Below are 15,793 nucleotides of genomic sequence, written 5' to 3'. Positions count from 1 at the left end.
GGCACCGACAAGTACTTGTCGGGCGATCCATGGAAGTTCTAGTGAAAGTATACGGAAGAACCATGGAACTTTTAGGTTATTCTGTGCTAATTGTATAACAAGAACAATTGAGATTCTGAAGTCTAAAGAAAAAACTCTTATCTTGGGCTTGCTGGAGGCAAGACGTATTTTACAATTTGTTTGTAATAGAGTTATGGTTGTCAAGCCAACTCTTTGCTAAATGTACTTAAATCTGTTTCTAATGTGAGATGATACAAGCGACTTACAAGAAATCTAATGTTTATGTGCGAAGTGTGAATTTTGTTCTTTATGAAGCTCAAATATACCGATAGTTGTTGAAAGGTATTCTTCGAGTACCTATTTATTTCGCAAGTAGAGATTCTTTAAGGTTCCTGTAACTAGCATCATTCTTCGGAGAAGAAGTTTATAGAGATTCCAGAGGCCGGCTATCCAGAGAAGAAGATCGGCTGTGTACACCAAGTAAGTTGATTCATATAAGAGAAGTGGGAAATTTGCACATACACTTCACACACTCTTAGTCATCAAAACGTTAGAAATTTTCAATGTGAATTGAAACTGATGAAACTCACCAGAGTATAAAAGATATAAAATAAACATGCATGGAAGTCTGAAGACGAAATTGCTAGTCTGAAACTAGTAATGGCTTTATCTTCAATAAATAAAACAATTGACCTGTCTAATTGCTGTTTTTAATTTCAGTAATAAATTTCTTGTAAATACATGTCTGCACCCTTTTTTGGACCCTGCACACACAAACAAGCAGGTATGGTGTAAAACTGAATATGCCTAGTAGTATAGATTCATAATTTTTTGTTTCAACAGCATATACACCTATGATATGTGGGAACTCCAGCATTGTTTATCACACCATCTCATTGTGTCACTCTAGACAGCAGTGTTACAATGGTTAGTACTGAATGTGAATGGAACAGGGTGTGAACTCAAACAACGGAAAATTCAGGATAGACAAACAACATAGAAAGGACAGATTGTACTCACTAGAGAGAGGAGGCATTGAGTCTCAGAATAAGAATTCTACATATATTCAGCTATTGAAATGAGTCCTTCATCAGCTGTCGAAAGAAGCAAAAAGCACACAAACACAAACAAACACACACACACACACACACACACATTCACACAATCATCTGCAGGCATTAAGGCAGGCATGATTACACCTGTGTCCGAACTACGCAGCAATCTTTGCTGGTGTGAGTACTGGGAATACAGAAAAGGTGTGGGGGAAGGTAGGGATAGCAGGAGATGGGTCGGGGAAGGTGCTAATGCTACCTGTGAAAGCATGCAAGGATATGCTGGTGACAGAATAGGCCTTCTAGGGGCAGCATCAGGAGGCTGTATTGGGGTGAGCGGATGAGAATATGAATGTAGTAAAGAAGGGGAGTGGAGAAGAGAAGGGGAGAGAACTATGCAGATGCACTGGTGGGATAGCAGGCTTGTGTAGTATAAATAGATGGAGAACAGGGACTACTGAAGGTTGAGACCAGGGGGTTATGTGAACAAAGGATATGTTGCAGCGAGAGTTCCCACCTGCTCAATTCAGAAAATCTGGTGTTGTTGGGAAGAATATAGGTGGCATGCTCAGCAACTGGATGGTCCACCAAAAGTCTAGAGTTATGTCTCATGCAGTTGCTTAATCAACAAAGTGGTTTATGCTTTGGTGAAGATGTTCCTAAGTTTACAGCAATAAGCACTGCTCTTGTACTAGTACAGATTTTTAAAAATATCATGTTGTAACCCTTTTGGCAAAATGACTCATACACTACAAAAATGTCTGGGCTCAATTGACTTGAAAGGCCTCATCAGCTGTTGACAAATTCTGCCACAAACCAGGCCAAAAATTGTGCCTATTACGCAGAAAATATTTTCCCACTAAGAACACTCTATAGATCTTAGTTCCTTCTTGATTAGAAGTACCTGATGACACCAATATTTCTGAAGATCTGAATACAATATTATTAGCTGTTGCATATCACCACTGAAATATCAATGACTTTGTTCAAGAAAAATGAAAAAAAAGAGATATGCAACATGACATACACATCAGGCTGAAGATGCAATAAATGTGTTAAGAAAATTGTGACAGTAGGTGAGCTTTATCACTGTGGGTTGGAACAACCTACTGCAAGCAAGCAATGCCTTCACCGTTGAGACTACAACAAGCTGATCAAAGAAGTGTAAGGAAAGTTAAATATATTCAAATAACAAGAAGTAGTTAACATTTTTATCTTGATTCTGCAGAGTTGGTGCATTGAAAACACTATAGAAGAATTTTATGCTTCAGAAAGAATCGCAAAAGCTGCAAGGAAGTTGAAAACAGGAATACTGGCACATTCAGCAGCAAGTCTGGCAAAAAGCTAGCAGAAAGCATGAGGCAAAAGGATATTTAATTGTTTAAAGATCAAGAATTTATTTACATTTATCCACAAAAGTAAGACTGTATTTCCAATCTAGTAGTTGGAGAAACAGTGTACAATCTAAAGAACTTACAACTGAGCCATTGATAAATGTTTTGGTTGCTTATCAAAGCACAAATTGTTCTAAGGTCTGTTGCTGTTATCATCAGAGTTTGTACATGCACAATATATCATATGTAAGGTGATTTGTAGTGGTACAGTTACCATAGACCAACACAAGGATTAATACAATTTTTTAAACAAATGTAATTTTTTTTGTAATCTATCTGGAATGAGATGTGATGAAATTGTTTCTGATTGATGGAAATACACTCTTTTCAGTGGCGTTGACAATTATAAAATCAGAGGCATCAATTAACTATCAAAAGCAGGCAAAATTGGGTACAGTTAGTTTTTTTGATCTCTGATATCTTTAAAGGCACATAACATAGCGAATACCTCTGTAGCACAGTTTTGACTGACAGACAATCGTCTAAAATGTTCATGTCACTTGCTACTTTTAGTTACTACTTATTCCCTGTTGAAGTCAAAATAAGAATTTGCACCAAGTCTGAAGGGAGACTATGCATTGAATATAATCATCTGAGCTTCACTTATATTATTTCTCTATTTTAATAAAAAAATGTTTGGAAGATAAATTACAGAATATCACTCCTGTTAGGTCAGAAACAATGGCTTGCCAAATTTGTGAACTTTTTCACAAGTTTCCTGTTCCAAAGGAAGTAGGCCTTGAGAAAATACACTGAAGAGACAAAGAAACTGGTATACCAGCCTAATATTGTGTAGGGCTGCACGAGCACATAGAAGTGCCACAAAACAGTGTGTAATGGACTCAACTAATGTCTGAAATAGTGCTGGAGGGAACTGAGACCATGAAGCCTACAGGGCTGTCCATAAATCCATAAGAGTATGAGTGGGTGGAGAACTCTTCTGAACAGCACATAGCAAGGCATCCCTGATATGCTCAATAATGTTCATGTCTGGGGTGTGTGGCGGCCAGCGGAAGTGTTTAAACTCATAAGAGTGTTCCTAGATCCACTCTGAGACAATTCTGGATGTGTGGGGTATCGTATTGTCCTGCTGAAATTGCCCAAGTCTGTTAGAATGCACAATGGACACGAATGGATATAGGTGATCAGATAAGATGCTTATGTACGTGTCACCTGTCAGAGTCGTATCTAGACGTATCAGTGGTCCCATATCACACCAACTGCACACGCCCCACACCATTACAGAGCCTCCATCAGCTTGAACAGTCTCCTGCTGACATGCAGGGTCCATGGACTCATGAGGATGTCTCCATACCTGTTCACGTCCATCCACTCGATACAATCTGAAACAAGACTCATCCAACCAGGCAACACGTTTCCAGTCATCAACAGTCCAATGTCGGTATTGACGGGTAAAGGCGAGATGTAAAGCTTTGCGTTGTGCGGTCATAAAGGGTACATGGGTGGGCCTTCGGCTCCAAAAGCCCATATCATGATGTTTCATTGAATGGTTCGCATACTGACACTTGTTGATGACTCCGCATTGAAATCTACAGCAATCTGCTGAAGGGTTGCACTTCTGTCATGCTGAATGATTCTCTTCAGTCATCATTGGTCCCATTCTTGCAGCATCTTTATCCAGCCACAGCGATGTCAGAGATTTGATGTTTTTCCGGATTTCTGATATCCACAGTATACTCGTGAAACAGTTGTTTAGGAATATCCCCATTTCATTCTAGCTCAGAGATGCTGTCTCCTATTGCTTGTGTGCCAACTATAACACCACGTTCAAACTCATTTAAATCTTGATAACCTGCCACTGTAGCAGCAGAAACTGATCTAATTACTGTGCCAGATACTTGTAGTCTTATACAGGCATTGCTGACCACAGTGTTGTATTCTGCATGTTTACATATTTCTGTATTTGAGTATGCATGCCTATACAAATTTCTTTGATGCTTCAGTGTAGGTAGAATCTACATGAAGATGGAGCTGGAACTTGGCAAAAGTTACTGAAAGTTACTTTGGTATGTTCTGTAAAAAAATCAACAAAACTGTAAGGTGATCAAGCTAAGAGCATCTTCCAGATTGGGGCGCAGATGGCCTTTCAACATATCATAGATGATTTCGATACATTCCATTTACACATGCGACGGAGTATCCAAAACACAAAATAAGGGGGAAAAACATCATCCCTTTTAAAATCCTTTACACTGTACTTTATGTAGTTGTCTGTTTGCTGACTTCATTCATGAAAACATTTCTGATATTCATCTACACACATGGTTGACAGCTCCTCTTTCCCACCCTCCTCCTTAACTGCTACCACACAGCAAAATATGTTTTCTTTTGTGTTTCTCATCACACAGAGCAACAAGAAGAAATTGCATGAAGTTAAGCATGGTGTGTAAGGGCATGGAATTAATGCTATTTCTGGCAAAATACTGGCGCATTGAGATGGCTTATGAGTAGGTGCATTGTCATGGTGTTCCCTGTCTGCCATAAATTAGTCCTCTTTTTATGTCCACCATTCGACATAATCTTCTCAGAAGCTCCAAACACAAAGCTTGATTAATGGTCTGATCTGGTGGAACGAACCCTGAATGCACTACCTTCTGCCCCTATTACCCTGGTAAAGAAAAAGAGCATTGTCTTGACATTTGACTTCACTTGATGAGTTTTTCTTGGTCAAGGTGATAATGAAGTCTTCCACTGGTTTTATTGTTGCCTAGATGCTCTAGAAATGTGTCACCATTAATGATTTTGATAAAAAATCTGAGTCTTTCTTGAGTTGTTCTTTCCAAAACAAAAAGGAAAAAAGGTATGCTCGCAATTGATACTCTGTTTGCTGGTTAGTCAGAAACCGAGGCAGTTGTCCTAGCAGCTGACCAAGACAATGCAATGATGCTGTTATGTTCAGATGACTACTGACAGACTATTGTGATACTACTACAGGATCTGGCATACAAGCAGGTGAAGAAGGATCCTGGACTAGGTGTGACAAAAAAGACCATCTCACTCCTCAAACAACTAAGGACTGACTAAGGATATGGTCAGAATACCGTATTCAGAGCATTGGTACCACCTAGGTTTTATGGCCTCCCAACAATACACAAAGAGGGAGTTCCTCTATGTCCAATAGTGAACACTATAAATTCGGCAATATATGGCATAGCTGAACACCTGGTACAGCTAGTAAAACCCCTCATAATCACTGTGCACACCACATCAAGAGCTTTACTGAGTTTATGAAAGTGCATCAAGAGATATGTCTGGATAAGGGTGATCTATTCAGCTTTGACATCACATGTCTCTTCACATGGGTAATACTAAAGGACTCCATGGCATTACTAGAGTGTCACTTTGACAGGGACACGATGAAACTGTTTGAACATACACTCACCACCACCTACTTCCAATCCAGTAAAAAGTTCTATGACCACATATGGAGAGTCACTATAGGATCCCCTCTTGTGCCTGGCATAGCTAACCCCTACATGGGATACTTTGAGGAAACAGCTCTCAAAACCACTCTTCTGAAACCCAAGTCATTCTAACATATGTGCACGACTCATTCATGGTTTGGCTTGTGCACGACTCATTCATTGTTTGGCTGCATGGTAAAGGAAACCTACTAGAATTACTGTGCCAGTTTAATAGCATACATGACAATGTCAGGTTCACCATGGACGTGGAAGGAAACAGATGCCTACCATTCCTACACATTTTGCTAAAGAAGAATTCTGATGGCCGAAAGGGACATTTCGTTTACAGGAAGAAGACACACATGGGCCTGTACCTGAAGACCAACAGCTGCCACTATCCAACAAAAAGCAAATAACTGCTCACCACCACAATACACAGAGCATGACCCATGTGCAACAAGGACAGTCTGCCTTCAAAGTTACAGCATCTGTGTGAAACCTTTCACAAGAACAGCTACTCGGAGACACAAATAAGCCACACTCTCCAACAACACAATCACGAAGAAACTAAGCACCTGCTGTTTCTTCCTTACATAGGGCGGCCCACAGCCAAAATTTCCGGGATGATAGAGGAGCAAAAAAAGAAAAAAAACGTCACTTTCTGCTCATTGATTAAAATCAAGAATACGCTTGGTTTTGTTGAAGACCAACTATGGCTATGGGCATCAGTTGCAAGTGTGGCATGCAGTGCATCAGACAGACACAGTGATGCATCTCCAACTGCTGTGAGTACAGAATATGTGAGGAGCATTTGCCTTGACCAAATCAACAAGTCTGCTCTGGCAGAACACTGCATCAATGAGGGCCTCATAATTCTTTCTGAACAGACAGACATACTGTGGCTTGCCAATGTGTTCTGGAATTCAGTCTTCACAGGGACAGTGGAAATAAGAGTACATGATGATCATGTCGACTAGGACAATGGTTTCCAACAGAGCTCCACAGGGATTGTGGCGTTATCAAAAATACATGAGGAATGCTCTCATGTGAAAGCGGTGGAGACAATGAACAGAACAGACAGGCACCACCAAGACACCTGGACTCATCGCCCCCTCGACAGCAACAACAACAGCCGTTCTGATGGCACTGACTGCCCCGCACATTGAGTTCCCCACAGAGAAATCTGTAGTTCAGCAACTACAAAGGAACAAATCAAACATAAGCATGATACCTTGCCTGAAGACGAGTAGGAAACTCGTTTTAAGGCTGGGACAACATGATATTATGATACAGCTGATAACTCAAGATGATTTCATCAATGAAATTAACTGAGAAAGCCTACAATCTACATTCCCTGCAAAAGCTCCCCCCCCCCCCCCCTCCAACCATAAACTTTAAAGCCCTTTTCAAATTTCTCCATAGTTTCCTTTACTACTTGATCTATGTTCATATTAAATAACAGGAGGGATAGGCTACAACACTCCGTTTTCTAGTTTTGTAAATCTTGGCATTACTCCCTCTCTCACCCCTCCCCTCTCCTCTCTCTCTCTCTCTCTCTCTCTCTCTCTCTCTCTCTGCAGGTTTCTGGACACAAGTAAACAGAAAATAATGGAAAATGTAACTACCAACTTATACTCACACACATCTCCGCCTACAATAAATCAGTTGGTCACAACAACCAAGGTTGCATATTCAGTTCTGGTGGGTTCGTCAACTCTCAACCAAACTATCACTTTCCAACCCCACCCAGACCTCTGATTAGGCCACAGATCAATCTCACACCACAACCTAGGTTATGTTCTTGAGACAAAATTATTAATAATATTTCAACATACACTGTGCAAAATTCCATATTAAATAAAGCCTTTGATACTACTTCTCCAACTCACAAGTACACTGTCACCATACTATATAAACTTGCATTTGGGCAATGCTACAAATCAGTATTTCACCACAACTAAGATTTCATATTCACATCTGTTGGCTTTGTCAACTCACAAGCAAATTGCTGTCTTCCAGCTTAACACAGACAATGGTCTACAATAAAGATCAGTTGATCAATCAGCCACCAAAATCTACATTTAAAAAATATAGACGTAAAACTAATAGTGTCTGTTCTTTTCTTTTCCTTTCTGCATATCTATGAATATGCCACAATATCATTATGTCAAGGGATGAAGCCAACATCCAGCACAGGTACGTTCAGTTGACCGAAAAGTGCTGTGTATATCAATAGTACTAATTTGTAAGAGGAAAAAGCAGAAAATGAATGAACAGCTATCCGCACCATGCAAGTAATTCATGTCATTTTGTCACTAAATCCAAGATTTGTTGTCATAAACAAATGAAAGATGCAAATATACTGTATATGTATATGCACTTAAGTCTTGTATTGAAATGAGATTGGCTTCTTCACTAAGTATCTCACACCAATGACAACTACATTATGCTACTCACCCAAAATCTTAAATTTATCTCTTTCTTTCTAAAACGGATCCAACTGTGCCTCCTTATCAGAGTGATGTCTCCTGTATGGGAGACCTCGTAACACATTCCCCTGTCATCCTATCAGTATGACGTATTTCAATGACACAAGCAATGAAATACACACAAACATGGAAAAAGTAACCTGCTAACAAGCAGCTAAGATTTGTGTATTCGGTTATGAATCTCAGCTATAAATCTACTGATGTTCTGTCAAAGTCTCACTCACACGCTCTGTGTGTTTATGACACAAGATTTGGAGTGAATTCACTCTTTTCTAGAACCTGGATATCTTCCCCTCAGAACTTCATTTCTCAAGATGAAAGGGTCTTTTTAAGCTTCTGAAAGCCAGAAATTTAAAAGAATTCTTAAAGTTATGTGGCATTCATCTTCCCTCAAGTTGTCATTGTCTCCGCATATGGTATGTAGAAACAACTGTGTTCTCATTTATTTTGGCAATAATATTCATGTTTTACCATGTATCTGTTTATTAAGTGTGGAAGTGTAAGTCATGATATTGCAGGCTAATATCTCATTTTCTACATTATTTTTTTAACAATACATACATGTGATAATTTTGTTGGCGTTCCACGTGATGAATAAGATTCTGCAAGCAGATATCTTAACCTGGCAACAGCTTCCCGGTAAGCTATATCAGTGTAATCAGGAATCCTCTTCTTAACACTATCCATTTTGTGGTAGCCATTGAATTTTCTGGAAAGGTGGAAATGATGTTAAAAGTAGGTTACTAACAATGCTCAAACACATTAAGTGTACTATACTATGGTCTGGTTAAAATTACTTTGTGACTGACATTTCAGCAAGTCAATTAGTAGGGGCAAGCCAACATCTACTCGCAGTTCATTCTTGAGTACCATGTTCTTGATGTGTTGCCTAATTTGTAAATACATGCAGTGTACCGTGCAACTCAACACTATCCCACCCCATCCACAAACTGTCCCCCCCCCCTTTCCTCACCACTGCACTCTGTCAATCACAAAGTAATTTTAATTGAACTACATCACATGTCGTTATCCTGTCCTTTCATTCAGAAAGTAATGTACCTTTGTTACATAAAGAAAAGCCAAACTCGTTAAAATTATTACAGGAATCAAAATGTAATAACCAGACTTATACTATGCTTCAACGGTGGTGTAACAAAACACATTAGGGGTGGGGGAGGGGGGGGGGGGGTAGGACGTGAAACGCGCCGACTTGGAGCAGGAGAGGCATCACAGGACATTTTAATTTACACTGTCTATATTTTTACAAATAAATTCATAAAACTTTGTTAGCATGACCAGGAAGGATTCAGGATTCACACGCATAGCAGAGGAAGTTCAAAAACATAAGAAAACAAATTTTTTTTACAAGTGAAATTTCATCATTTTTTCACTTGGTATTAGGTGCATTTGTTGCTGTAGGTACACTTTTCTTCATAAGTAAGAGAGATTCTTCAATGAGTTTTGCACAGCATACAAACCATACTTACAGGTGTATGAAACTCTAGAATTTCCTAAATCTGTTAAAAACTGTGATAAAAATTGAGATAAACATGAAGTTCAAAACGTAACAGCCCATTCATTTTTCCATAGATTAAATAAATTCTAGAGTTTCATACACCTGTAAGTATGGTTTGTAAGCTGTGCAAAATTCATCGAAGAATCTCTCTTACTTATGAAGAAAAGTGTACCTATAGCAACAAATGCAGCCAACAGTAAGTGAAAAAAAATCATGAAATTTCACATTTAAAAAATATTATTTTTTTGTGTTTTCTCCTTCTCGAAGTCGGCCCGTTTGACGTCCTACCCCCCCTTAAAGGAAAAAGATGGAAAGTAAATTAAAAAATAATTATTTCGTAGTTCTATTTGTGGCTTCCAAACACATGTGATGTTCTAACCTAACATCCCATCTCTACAGCTGATTTCACGAACTCAGCCTTGTACAGTGGCATTTAACTTACAAGGAACTGTTTGAAAGTGAGCCCGCAAGTTCAATCTTTAGTAAGGCTCATTTAAAAATTTTGTGTTAACAATTATGACAAGAAAATTATTTGCTGCTAATGACTTATCATGTGCATCAGGAGCATGACAGAAAATGAGTGTTCAGAAAGCGCAGAGATCAAGCTTCTATGAGATGTATGTATTATACTTCACAAAATGGACATTGTCAACACTCAAGAAATGTTCAAAACAACCGTTAACTTGCACCAGGAGCACAAAATGAAAAATGGCGCACCACAGTCGTCACAAATGTTTGCACCATGAAGACTGAAGGCGAACTCCTTGAGAATTACAAACCATCGAGCATATTCAGCTAGGTATCCACTCTTCAAGAATGCATATAGAATCATATTGGTGTAACAGGGTGATGAGAACTGATGAAATGTAGTAATGGAATGCAACCGAATGCAAAACATTCTGTTACAGAGATTATCACGAAACTGGCTACCTTTAAGACATAGCTGCAGATAGTGTAGTAATATGTTTTATACGCCTGGAGAAAACATACAGAGGCTGAATTTGTCCAGTGTTTCCAGGTGGTATAACTGCAACGTCACACACTTTTCAGTGGGGATAGTTTGCTCTAAAAGAGTATGATTTTTATACACAGACCGGGAATCAAGCAAATTCAAGTCATTTTGACCAATTATTGGGGAAAAGCAGTGTTCATGCTTAGTTCTATTTCTCTTATACCCATTTACCCACTCTTGGTAGCTGTAAAGTAAATATTTCCTACTGCCCTTGCACAATCATGAGCATTAGAAAGAATTGTAGGGCGTGGACCACTTCCAACTTCTCACAGCACAATAAATAACTTTCTAGCCAATTTACCACCCAGATTTACAAATTCATTAAGGCACTGATGTTGATTGACCTTGATACAACTCTTGGTACCTCTAATTTACAGGGTTCCATTGATATGTATTTCCTCTTCAAATCCCAATTGGTCCGAGTTAAAAACAAATTCCTTGCTGAATGACAGGATGAGTTTGTTTACCTCATCTACAAATTTTCAGACCAGTTCCACAGTTTGCTGTGAATCATCAAGTTGACGCTTTGTTTGAAATTTTGCTATCTTACGTCTACCAATTCTGTAGCACTGTTTGAAGTTAGGCAACTATCCACTGCTTCCCTTGAGATCTCTGTGATCAATGTTGCACTTAATTTGCTGTGGACAATGTAATTGGTCACTTTCATGAACATCATGTAAATTGTGTCTAGCAGCCTTGAAATGCCCAAACACCAGTTTTTGTAACTAGTGTGCCTTGTCCTCCTTTGAATATTTGTAGTTTTTCTCATGCACTACATGATTATATTGCTGCGGACTTATTAAAAATCTGTTCATAACTGATTTTTTTACTATGCTGTGGATGATCTTCATGTACATAATTACGTTTAGCACCCACCCCTTGGACAATGATTGGCCTTTACAACCTTTCACTGGAGATGGGATTTGTGGGTCCCTGTCCAGTAAGGATGATTAACTACATGGCCCGACACCTGCTTCTGTGTCCTCTCACTTTTTAAGCAGGTGTTGTCATCACTGTATTCCTCATGTACATTATTCACATAGTCAGGCGCACTCGACACCACACATTCCACTGACTCATTCTGCAGAAACGCTAATATTTTATCAGGCACTTCTTTCTCACTCTGCGACAATTCTTGGGTTCCTTTCTGATGAAATGTCAACTTTGGCAAGTGTTGTAGATATAATGCAATTTTTACTATGTTTATTGTTGCCATTGGACTGCTTTGTACCGACACCACTAGCATTGTAGAGAGTTACTCATCAACTAAGCAGGTTCAACTACGCTTCACAGCCTCATGCTGTGCTCACCACTGGATGCCTCCAGAACCACCCCCTGTTGCTATTAGCAGCAACTATTGTGGTTGCACGGTAGACAATATGTGGGGCGTTGAATACTGTAAGCATCACTGAACTTTTCTGACGTAGCAATCAAGGGTTTCTCGTTAGGGTCTGATGATTCAAATCCTGATGGTACAAAACTTAAATTGCCATTAGATGGTCGCAAGGGGGTAAGAGGTAAATTCCTGACTATCAAACTTTATGCCAGTCCAATACCTGGGTTAAATTCCAAACCTCTTGAAGTGCGTCATGGAGAGAATGTACGTCACAGTATTGAGCATCTGTGCATCAGATGGGCATATTAAAATTAGTGGAACCCTTAGTGTCATTCTAAAGAAATAAGCTATGAGCCACCTCTGGGCTGTATACTCTCCCTTTTCTCATCATAATCATTGTCAACAATAACACAAACGTGACACTACACAATATATGAGCACTCATCACAGTCGACAGCACATGAAGCAATTACAATTAGCCGGCCGAAGTGGCCGCGCGGTTCTGGCGCTGCAGTCTGGAACCGCGAGACCGCTACGGTCGCAGGTTCGAATCCTGCCTCGGGCATGGATGTGTGTGATGTCCTTAGGTTAGTTAGGTTTAACTAGTTCTAAGTTCTAGGGGACTAATGACCTCAGCAGTTGAGTCCCATAGTGCTCAGAGCCATTTGAACCATTTTTTTAATTACAATTAAAAGACATTTAAAGTGTCCTTACACACTCAGATATTCAAACAGACTTATCTAGGCCTATACATAGTTTCCACAGACAAATCGTTATGTGTGACTGAACTGTCAACTGAAAAACTTCTCTGCATGACTCTGTGTTTGGACTGACAGTGATTGAATTGGTGCAGAGCAGATGTGCAGACCAGGTAAAGTGCTCTAGTACCTTGGCATTATGTGTTTCCAGAATGATGTAGCTCAACAATAAAGGTGACATCACAGCAGAAAATTTCAGATAAGTATAGCTTCTGACAGTTACCAAATACCTAAGTTTTAAGATTCTGGTACTTGCCAAGTACCTCAATGTTACTAGAAGTCTTTCATAAGCATTTATTGATTTTCTCATTAGAGTGTCACGTCTCCTTATATATGTTGTAACATATTGTAACAACACAGATAATGTTCCTTTGTCCTAGGTAGTTAAACAAGTCCTCTTTTTCGATATTTAGCTTCTTTAAAAGATTAATATGTGACACCGTAAAATGTTTTAGAACAACTCTTGTTCATTTTCTACATACTGGTATACTTATTTTCATAACTTCTGAAGTAGAGGCACTACACACAGTAATTACCTTATCAGAAAATTTACTTAATTTCACCAGGGCCAGAAAATACTCTGTACTTTCGAAATACTAATCAGGACTGTGCAAAGCTGTATTGTGGATGGAAGGAGTAAATGTAAATTGAATACTGCAGACTAGATGTGCAGACATGATGCAAAAATGGTCTGCTCAGACAAGCCTGAGTGTGTACATGGCCCTTAAGATACAAAGCTGCCCAGGTGATGTGGAATATAAAGATCTCACACAAGTGGATAAATTAATGTCTTTTCTCAAAACATATGCATTTCACCTGATCCGACAAGAAAAAAGATTTTGAAACAAAACTAGGGTCAACGGAGGCGTCTGATCCCACCCAACAGCACTGACCCGTGACATAAGGGTGTTGTATGACATCATGACACGCGGAGTTTAGTTCATGAGTGTGTTGTGTTTGCAGATGTCGTCTTGTTGCGGTTGGTGGTGTCCTCTGGAGGTGTATTGGGTTCATTTGGGTGTCGGTGTTTGAAGTGTGCATTTATCGGTCATGACTGTTATAGAAGAACGGAAATTAGTTTCAGTGAGTTAAGAATTAAGTTTCTGTTGTATTTATGTTATTGTGGTGACTTTGATGTTATTGGTTTGCTGATTGTCACGCGGTAAGTCGTTTCATTCAATTTGTGGCTTCTTTTGTTAGGTATGGGTATGACTTCTAAGTTTAATAGTGCATGTCTGCGGGCTGAAATGGGGGACGACATGTTGTCCGTCATTAAGTTTCTGCAACTTTTTGGGCTTGTGAGGAAGATAGTGAAATGCGGCGTATGCAGGCTGAATATATGCTAGTTGGGGGTTAGTGTGTAATGCCAGAACTTTTTTATGGCAAGTAGTCAATTTTTTTGGTCTATTGTTCGCATGTTATGATGTTCAGTGGCATTTTTAGGTGTTGTTGGGTCGGTGTTATTTACTTCATGTGTTGGTGATTGATGTTTTGTTATCGGCACTTGTGGTTGATTTATGTATCTTAAAAGGAAGTATTCGATTTCAATTTTTTTAGTATCGTCAGTTGTATTTGAGCTGCATAGGTCATGGGAAGTGACTGACTGCAATTTGTCATTGTAGCTGTGTGTGTGTTTTGGTATCATGAGTTGCTGTTAACCTATATAGGTCAAGGGAAGTGTCCGATTCCAATTTTGGTTGTTGGTTTTGTGGTATCGACAGTTGCAGTGTGATTATAATTTTTGGAGTAGTTGCTTTTTATTTTGTGGTATCGACAATTGCGGTTGAGCTATGTAGGTGAAGGGAAGTGATAGATTCCTGCCGATATTGTAAAGTGTAGCGGAATTTTGTGGTGTTTTTATGTCACCGTTTTGTGTGGTTTGGGCTAGTGGTGTGTGTCTGTATGTGTTTATATTTAGTTTGTCCCCGCCCAAAAACACCCAATTTCCCGCGTTGGTCCCGTTAGTTTGATTACATTTTTGGAGACGGATGTGTGTGTTGGTTTTATATGTATTTTCGTGTTTGTTATTGTTTATGTAATAATGTCATAGGCTTCATATTGGTGACGTCATGGGTCAAAGCAGACGGGTGGAATCGGACACAACAGTTCATATGGGCAGGCTTGCAACCAGGCTAGAAACGGTGAAACAGATACTTATAACCAATTTATTTATTACATGGCCCCACTCGGGCTTAGATAGTTTTTAAAAAATTTGATGCGCAGAAGAAAACCTTGCTGAAGGCTTCAAGTGTATTTTTTGTCACAAAAATATGTCAAGGCAATGTAAAACTAAAAGAATTTTAAAAGTTGGATTTTATTTATCTGTACAACTTTTAACTAAACTCTTAACTGACTGTTGATCTGAGAAATGTATCTTTTTTATCTGGCCTGACACGATACTGGGGTCCTAAGAAATGAATTACTTCGTGAAACGATGTAATCTTTTTATGAAGTTTCGAACTCATGAACATCACACTCGTAGGCCCTAAATGGTTCGATTAAAATGTCCCTGTATGATTCATACAGGTATTTTGTATCCCACTCTGTTGCAATTGCCAGTTTTTGAAATATTTCTGTGCTGGCAGCGACTACAACTCAAATAACTGACTCATTATAACTCACAATTTACTCAGAACACTCCAATCTTATGGAGCAGAGTTGTTAGGCAACATTTTAGCATCTACAGCAGTAAAAGTATTATTAAGAATATCACACAATAATCATTTGGGGAAAATAGATAAAAAGTGTGAAAATGATTACTTACAAATTTTTACCGTAAATTTAAAAACTATATACGTTTCAAATATAAAG

General features: G+C 39.0%; 1 protein-coding gene across 5 annotated transcripts in view; it reads right to left on the bottom strand.

The window, feature by feature from the left end:
• Positions 1-15,793, bottom strand: part of LOC126457249 (serologically defined colon cancer antigen 8 homolog) — a 234,878-nt gene that overhangs the window by 218,617 nt on the left and 468 nt on the right. For all 5 annotated transcript variants that reach the window (XM_050093402.1, XM_050093404.1, XM_050093403.1 and 2 more), the window contains exon 2: positions 8,922-9,069. In XM_050093402.1, the coding sequence (XP_049949359.1) occupies positions 8,922-9,069 (148 nt within the window). The remainder of the gene's footprint in view (positions 1-8,921; positions 9,070-15,793) is intronic.

The sequence above is a fragment of the Schistocerca serialis genome, chromosome 2 (assembly GCF_023864345.2).
Source record: "Schistocerca serialis cubense isolate TAMUIC-IGC-003099 chromosome 2, iqSchSeri2.2, whole genome shotgun sequence".
Taxonomy (NCBI): Eukaryota; Metazoa; Arthropoda; class Insecta; order Orthoptera; family Acrididae; genus Schistocerca; species Schistocerca serialis.
This window is presented reverse-complemented; position numbering and strand designations above follow the sequence as displayed.